An 8,780-nucleotide genomic window follows, 5' to 3' on the forward strand; every position below is an offset into this window, starting at 1 on the left:
AGAGCCTCTCACGTGGTCTCAGATGGTAAAGCTGTTTTCCTGTTAATGAAATTGGGAGTTTTTTCTGTTGCCATTGTGCAAATTCACTGAAATTCGTTTTGGAGTGTGTCAGCTCACCTCAGTAAAGTGGAAGCTGATGGCCTTAGTGGCAGAAAAGTCCCAAGGTGCTGTTTGCAATGGCCTGACATGTCCTTAAGTAATAAGTAATTTGTTAATAAGTAACTTTGGTTTTAGAATGGGAAGTAGCAGGGGATATACATAGAGGTATTGCAGATTTATTTGCTCTTTGACTCTGCTCTGTATTTAGTTCACTCCTCTTTTGGCATTGCACTTCCTAGCTGAAGGCAAAGAACCCGAAATGTTAAAAGCACAATTAAATCTTTTAAAAACACAGTTATATGTCTTATTTAAGAGTTGCTCCAAACCAGATTGATAAAATGCACAGCAGATATCTCGAGAGGGAGCAGAAACTGAGAATGAATATGAAGCAACGTATGCAGTATTTTAATATACCTGGAACTTGGATTTCTGCTCTTTCCCTTTCAGTGCTCGGGAGCTAGAACTGGAAGACAGGCAGAGTCGACTGCAGCAGGAACTCCGTGAGAGGATGGCAGTAGAAGGTGCGAGCAAAAGGGAATATTTCATGGATTTTATGTGTGTATTTCTAGCCTCGTGTATGCTGATAGTTTTTGATATCTCTGTAGATCATCTGAAGACAGATGAGGAGCTCTCGGAGGAGAAGAGGATCCTGAACGAAATGCTCGAAGTAGTGGAGCAGAGAGATTCTCTTGTGGCTCTCCTTGAGGAGCAGCGGCTTCGAGAAAAAGAAGAAGACAAGGACCTGGAGGCAGTCATGCTTTCCAAAGGTTTTAGCTTGAACTGGTCCTGAGCTTAACACATTTACCTCTGCTGGTCTGTGTTGTCCAGTTGGCCTACCCTGTGTTTGCCAGAATTACATGGATAGGAAGATGTTGAAGGGGAAACCTCCGAAGGGTCCAACAGCATGCAGGGATTTGGTTTGAAGTACTCAGAAGCCTTTTGATAAGTGTGTTGGTTCCAGAAGCTTAAGTTTTACATGTCTGCAAGCCAAGTTGAAGAAAAGAGTTGAGACTGTGGAGTCTCCTTGAGGTCCTGTACGATGGACCGTATTTTTGTGTGTGTGGCAGGAGGGAGGGGGGAATAATCCATGTGTGGGGAAGGAGGTTAAGGGAAGAAGTACCCTTAACTACACTGGATTTAAGGCAGTCCGTTCCTTTCCCGTTTTTCTACACCAGTTTTAATAAAAGGGAGGGAAGTGGCAACCCTCTCTGAAAAACCACAGCAGCCTGTAGCAGTGGAGTCAGCTGTCTGAGAGAGCTCCAGGAGCCCAGGGCAACACCTTCTTTGCTTTAGTCTTCCTCCCCACCAAAGAAATCTGCAGTTGATCCCTTATTCATGGATATGAAGAAATGCAAGACAGAGAAGATACTGCTATGTGTGATGGAACTCTCTGCCTCTTGGTTTTTGGAGAGAAGTGGGCATCAGTGGACTCTTTCCCTACCTTAGCCTCCTAAATCTTCTTGTGGGGAACAAGGGGAGCAGAAGAGAGAGGGAAGATGCCCATCTGCTTTGCTACACACTGGAGAGACAGCTACTGCTGGCCTTAGTCTTCATGGCCACAGCTCAGAGGCTGGTGGGCTTCCATGTTCTGTTTTTATTGTGACTGTTTTGACACTGGAAAATACTGCTGTGGGACAGTGGTAAGTGTGTGCTGGGGCAGGGGTGTTCCCAGGCAGCATTCCCTGGTTATTAGGCCCCTAAAAGGGAGAAGCCCTTAAGTGACTGAACCACCATTAAGACTTTTCAGTGTTTTTATTTTATTTTTTTTTTCCTCTGTATTTTGTTTTTGCACATTGGAAACGAAGCTTAAGACCTGCCTGGGCCCTCAGTCACTTTGACCCTTTTATGTCAATTAACTTATTTTTTTAATACTTGAAAGAAGATTCATTTTTGTATCTTTTAGGAAAAAAATGGACGAGTGATGGGTGTGTGTGCCTGCTGCATCCTACAACTTCCACTTCAAAATTACTGGACATTGTTACCTGTGGCTATTTATTAGTGTTCTTATTAATAATTTGATTGTTACACATATTTGATTGTGGAGGGAGTGTTTTAACTCTGTTAGAGAAAGACACTACTGCAGATTGGTCCTGCTTCACAGCAAGGGCAGCCTTTATGTACCCATGGATGCATCCTGCCCTAGGAGTTTTCCTTTATGAAAAAATCCTGTGCACTCATGGAGTTTAAGAATCTATTTGTGTTCTTAGCATCCTTTTCTTCCACATCCCAGATTCTCTCTTTCGGACTTACAAACCTATATTTATTTAAATTTTACATTTTTATAACAAGAAAGCCAAAACTATGAGGTAGAACTATCGCTTATGACTCTCTCTCACTGAAAGAGGGGATCCTCACACTCCTGGATACAGTTAGAGGGATTTCCATGAAAACAAAAATAGCCCATTTCCTGCTGCATCTGTTGGAAGAAGCTCCTTTTGGCCCAGTAAGTGAATCTGCTGCTTTTCAGCCAGGAGGGTCCTGACCACACAATAACCGATGAGCAGGATAAGCACTGAGCAGCTCAGCACCATTCCCTGTTGGACAGACTCCCTGGGCAAACCGTGTCCTTAACTTATCCTGCAGAGCTGAAACAGCACCGTGCACTGGGGATGCATCCCATCCTTCACATGATGGTGTTCAGAGGTTTTCCCTCCTTGGGATGCTGACTGTGCTCTTTTCCTGTTAAAGAAGTGCTAAGCCTGCTTCCTGATGTCTTTGAGAGCGTGTCCCACTCCCAAGCACGTTTGTACAGCGTACTGACTCTTCCAGCTTGAATTTACACTGCTGGCGCGAGGCACCCCAGCAGGGCTGAACATCCTTCAGTCTTTCGCCCCGGCACAGAAGTTTGCATGGTTTCTTGCTATTGGCTCTCTACTTCCTTCAGAGGGGTCTCCTGTAAGTCAAGGTCTATGATTTGAATTCACCTCTGACTTGGAAGAACACCCCAGGCTGAGGGAGAATGTGTAGGAGTGTCCGCGGGGACTCTGAGCAGTGCTGGTTGCTAACGGTGGAAACGTGTTTTCCACCCAAAGTGTTCTCCCTTTATTCCCCCTAGTGTTTTATGCTAAGGCATTACAAATTAAATCCAGATACTCGTGAAACCAAGCAGACAGGCAGCTGCAGTGCTACTTCACAACTCTGCACGTTAGCAAGTGGTACCTGCCATAGCAGCATCCCCGAGTGTTGGCTTTACCAACAGGATGTCCAACAAACAGAATTCCCCCCATTTGCCAGTGCAGGGGCCTGCTGCCCGAGTCAAATGGTAGTTGGCAATGGTAGTTTACAAAGTCTGCATTTGAGGGGCCAGTGGAAGCTGGAGCACAGGAGGAGGGAAGAAAGATGGATAGAAAGTTTACTGTAAATTGTCTTGTGCAGAGAATTGACCTCAGTCCATTTTATAGTGCACTCGGTATAATGGACCACATCTAACTTGTAATAAAAGGTCATTGAATGTGAGCTGTAGAACAGAAAAAAGTCCTGAGGAAGAAATACCAGATGGTTCCTTTTCCCTTTCATGCTGGGGGACATTGGCCAGATCTTTGCAATGCTGAAGAGTGATACCACTTGAGGGTGTAGTACCTTACTGCACAGAAAACCCACATATTCTAACCCTAAACTCTTTGGGTTGTGCTGAAATCCTCCAGCAGCAAGAATGAAAACGAAGAGCTAACATCGCACACACAAATTGATTAAAAATACACAAAAGGGAATGTTAAAAGGCCTTTTTATATCAAAATGGTTGTAAAAGGCACAACTTGTATTTGCTGTTCAGTTGCACTTTAAGAATATGACTTGCATATCAGATAGTGGGTTTTTTTACTCTCTGAATATTTTTAATTCAAATTTTGTATTTTTGAAGCTGAAGAAGGCTCTTGTGAGCACAAGATTCCTTATTTGTATCCGAATCCCAGCAGGATGTTCTAGCTCTTTGCGCTGCCCACGTGGGCAGCAGCAGTGACCCAGCCGTGTGCATTCAGTGACATGTGTCCATTTCACGTGTGAGGAGAGCAAAGAGACCCTCAGCTCCCGAGACGTGGGCACGAAAGGGTGTCTGTCCACAGGTGACATGGTCCTGCCCCGGGGCTGGCCGCTTCATCCCCGCAGGAGGTGGGGAAGAGAGCCGGGCTTGGAACCTGCCCCGTGTTCGTTTTGAAATGGGCACACTGAGGATGGGGCAAAGCACTTCAGCCCCCTGCGGGGAAGGGAGGGGAATACCAACTCCTGGAAGGAAACGCCCAGGACGCAAATGGAGATGGGGGAGTGAGGACTGCCAGAACAACTAATCTGCTGTTTTCACAATACCTTTTTTTTTTTAACTGTTCTGTTCCTTTTAACCATATTCTCATTAAAAGTCACAGCTGCCTGTAAAATTCTGAGCTTCAGAGAACTAGTGTGTGGGGAGGTGATAAGACATTTCAGCTCCAACTTTCAGACATATTCCTTCTTTCAGTTAACCAATACCCCCTGGTCTCACTAGGGCATGTTATAAACGACATTGCTGAACATATTTTAGAGCAAACTGCAAGTTTTAAAAGTCTGTCCTTCTCTCGCCGTCTCTGCATTTTCTGTAAATATTTGTTTGTATGTAAAGGCACCAGTGGATCCTTGGGCTATCCCCACGGTCAAGAATCTGAGTTTTGTGCAACGCCTAGGCCTCTGTTAGAACACGGTGCTTGTGTAGAGCTAGTCATCACATTTGTGTGCACTCTGGTGGGTTTTAATATTTTTATACATCCTAATCCTGAACGTTATGAAGTATTCTAAGTGGTCTAGACAGCATGATCTAGAGCAGCCGGCAGTTCCCTTTTGTGAGCAGCTACACCTTGTTTGGTTAACATTCTTCTAAAATGAGTTTTCAATTAAGTGTTTACACCACACACCAGTGGAGGAGAGAGGTGTTGCATTGTAAAATCTCCCGTGTACAAACTGAAAAGCTGCAATGGGAATTTCAGTTGTCACTGTCTGCAAGAAAGAGAGCTCTAAAGCATACTAAAAACCAGCCTGTATATAGTTCACAGAAAAAGAGATCGCTGGCTTGTTGACCTCTGCAAAATAACAGAGATGAGAAGCCTTCCAAAAGCTCCTGCTTTTGGATTATTCAAGTACTTCTTGGCAGGTACTAGGCAGGGTAGCAGGCAGATGAGGATGTCACTAAAAGCAGATGTGAAGGGGAGGATGCCATGTTCTGATGGCATTGCAGTAATTTAAATACTTCTGTATCTGTGGGTGCATGCGTGTGTGTGTGAAGTCTAATCCAGGCAAAGGGAGTTGCTTTGGCATCTGCCCTTTTGTATGAAAGTGAACTCTGATATTCAGATTGTTCAAGGCTTTTACGGTTGGCATGTATGGAGCGTTAACAGAAAAGCGGATACCCTACCTGTACAAAACCAACTCTGTTCCAGCCTGTTTTCTTCTATTTGGTTGTGTTTTATTGTTTGTTTTTATGCACACTTGCTTCATTGGTGTTGAGATTTTAGCACCTCAGATGGCCAACTGAACTAAAAAAAAAAAAAATAAAGTCATTAATTATTTTTTCTTTTTTGTTGGTGGCGTTATCGTTTCTTTCCTCTGCTCTCACTCCCTTGGTTGATGATTAATGAGGAGCTGAGAGGAGGTGATCTAGAGGTAAATCTGGGTGTTAAAGGGCCTGGCTTCAGTTTCTCTTTTGCTGGCTCACTCTCAGCCACTCTGAATTATCTGATATCTTTATATCAATGATACACCCCCAGTGCATGTACATACTCTACATTGTTTCTTCAGATTCTCTGTGAAGAGCAGTTACATCCAAGAAGGGATGAAGATAATATAAACTGGATTGTAGAAACGAGGATTTCATTTCTGTAGCTGAAGCTCACTTCCTCAGCCTGCAGTACTAGCCTGAACATCTGATGCTGCTGTAGCAGCATTCAGTAAAATAATGGGAGAATTACATGAATGCCTCTGTGCTGACTTTTTTTTAAATTTTTTTTTTTTTTAAGAAGCAGAGGTTTCACACAGGATGTTGGGGGAAATCCCAGCTGGGGAAATCCCAAACAATGTGTTTTATTTTCTTGTTCACTCAACCATTCTCAAAACAAAGGATAAACCCTGGTGTTCCTATGGTGGTGTGATTAAAGGAAACCTATTACTGCAGCAGGAGGGATGACAGGCCTTGGATTTCCCCTTGCCTGGAGGCTGGGCTGGCAGGCCGTGCTGCAGGTGGCAGGAGTGACAGCACTTGCTGCCTCAATTGTGCAGCTCACTAGGGCAGCAGCTCGTTGGGTATGCTTCAAACCTTGTAATTCTTCCTGTTCTTTTGGTCTCTTGCTCCCAAATAGTAGTGGGAATAAAAATAGTAGTGGGAGAAAGCTGTGGTTACCCAGGGATGGAGGATCTCTCTGCTCTCCAAAGTCCAGCCCCCGAGGATTTCTCACTGGATGCCAAAAGAAAAATGGATGTCTGGAAAGCGACTGCTGGACTCTGGAACGCAGGAGGTTGGCTCCCATCCATCGCTTAGGAGACCAGTCTTGCAACACTTCCTCACGGGTACACTGCAAACTCGCTGGTCCTCAATCTCAATTAGGAACAAAGACATTCGGCTGTTTTATAAACTGTGGATGGAACAACAGGTCTAGGGAGAACTTTTATCTGTTGCTTGCTTGGGTGAAGACCTACGCTGGCCGTCCGAGATAAGTGCTCCTGCACAGATTAGCTACGCGTGACTAAGAAATTACACCAGAAAAGGATCTTCTAACAAGTAAACCCTGCCCCAGGAGCCCAGCCTGGTGGCAGCTGCTGCTTTCCTTTTCCCTTGATAATGAAAGTAGCCTTCAGGAGCCTCTGACCGTTTCCACAGGTGCTATTCCATGCCCACGAAGCTGCCCCACCCACCCTGCGCCGTTCCCCTTGGCGCAGAACCACAGCCCCTCCCCAGCCCTTTGCCTTGCGTGCAGAGGTGAGGAACAGCACGGAAGTTACCGAGGTGGGAGGGGGAGTGTGCCCTCGGGAGCGCAGGAAGGAGGATGTCCGTGGGTTCATTGAGAAGCGTGCAGAGCCTCTTTCTGGCAGCAGCAGATATATATTATCTTCTACAGCCCTCCTGGCTGCACTCGGCCTGGCTGAAGACAATGAATGTAACTTGTCAGGAACAACAACTATGGGAAAGTCATGCCTACAACCCCCTGCCATTCTGGCTTCCCTCATGTTTTACAGGGTTTTTTTTTTTGAAAAGTCCTCACCATCAGTGCTGTGACAGCAATTAGCAATTGCTGCCTACATTAGTATTTGAATTTTTAAGTCCTGCATGTCAGAGAATGTAAACCTAATCCTGTAAGGATTCTACCTGGCCACGCATCTCTTAAGAATTCCAGCAAGTCCTGAGTGTATCTTCCTGCTTTAAATCCTAAGCAGGAATGGAGCAGTTACCAGGAACATGATCCTATAGGTGGTAATGGGTGAAAGCAACAGTGCTGGCATGAGGCTGCATCTCCTCCTGGAGCCACAGGGAAGAAGGGGGCCTCATGCTTCATTTTGTAGATATTACTTGAGGGATGTGAGGAAGAGTTGCCTCCTTCCTTAGCCTGCACCCTTTTACACAGCACTCAAAATAAGGAAGGAAAAAAACCCTGCTCCAGAAATCAGCTCCAGACAAAGCACTATTTTGCCTTGGCACCTTGGGAACAGTGTGAATGCCTGTGGACACCAGGAAAGTGGATAAACTAGTATTTCCTAACCTGCTGAGTGTGTGGTGCTTTTCTGCATATCTCAGGTATGGGAATCATGTGGCTTTCTGTAAGCAAAAGATAACATCTCGTTTTTATTATTCACATTTTCTATACAAATATACAATCCATATTACTCAGATACCGGAAATAGAAAGGTATTAAAAAACCCACAGCGATTTCTCAAAAGAAAGAAATACACTTTGGACAGAAGGGACAGAGGGGGGCTGCTTGGGGCAGTGCTGACTTACCAAGACAAAGCTAAGTCTGAGGAAACAGAAACTTCTCTTCAGTTCCTTGAAATCACGTATTTGTGTGTCATTTTTCCCCCCAACACCCTTCCTAGCGGGAAGCCACCTGGTGGTGTGACTCAAAGCTAAATCAGAATTGCTTCAGGATCCCAGGACTTCAAAAAGCAGCCTAACATCAGGCACCCTTGGCACGCCCTGTGGGGCAATCCAAAGCTTGAGTGTGGCATTGGCACCGTGACTGGGCATGTTAGGAAGAAAAGTGTGACAGAAAGGACACCTGTACTGAATACCAGGTAAGCACTGCTTCAACAGAGCTATGTTGAAGTGTAAGGCTGTATTAAATAGGAATTAGTTGAAGTAGGACTGTATTGCTATACTTGAAAGGAGGTTGTAGCAAGGTGGGAACCGGCCTCTTCTCCCAGGCAGAAAGTGACAGAATGAGAGCACAAAGTCTTAAACTGCACCAGGCACGGTTCGAATTGGACATCAGGAGTTTCTTCCCAGAAAGGTGATCAGACATTGGAATGGGCTGCCCAGGGAGCTGGTGGAGTCGCTGTCCCTGGAGGTGTTTAAGGAAAGCCTGGGTGTGGTGCTCAGTGCCATGGGCTGGTTGATGTGGTGGTCTTTGGTCACAGGTTGGAGTCGATGACCTCAGAGGTCTTTTCCAACGTAACTGGTTCTGTGATTTTAAGCCCATAAAACGATCTTAAAGGAAAATTTGCATTTATTT

The 8,780-nt window shown here is 45.2% G+C and overlaps 1 protein-coding gene across 7 annotated transcripts in view; it reads left to right on the forward strand.

Annotated features, from left to right (window-relative positions):
* MICAL3 (microtubule associated monooxygenase, calponin and LIM domain containing 3) overlaps positions 1-5,638 on the forward strand; it is a 163,057-nt gene extending 157,419 nt beyond the window's left edge. For all 7 annotated transcript variants that reach the window (XM_032107223.1, XM_032107224.1, XM_032107225.1 and 4 more), the window contains 2 exons: positions 547-620; positions 705-5,638. In XM_032107223.1, the coding sequence (XP_031963114.1) occupies positions 547-620; positions 705-889 (259 nt within the window). In that variant the 3' untranslated portion in view covers positions 890-5,638. The remainder of the gene's footprint in view (positions 1-546; positions 621-704) is intronic.
* The last annotated feature ends 3,142 nt before the right edge of the window (positions 5,639-8,780 follow it).

This window comes from Corvus moneduloides, chromosome 4 (genome assembly GCF_009650955.1).
Source record: "Corvus moneduloides isolate bCorMon1 chromosome 4, bCorMon1.pri, whole genome shotgun sequence".
Classification (NCBI taxonomy): Eukaryota; Metazoa; Chordata; class Aves; order Passeriformes; family Corvidae; genus Corvus; species Corvus moneduloides.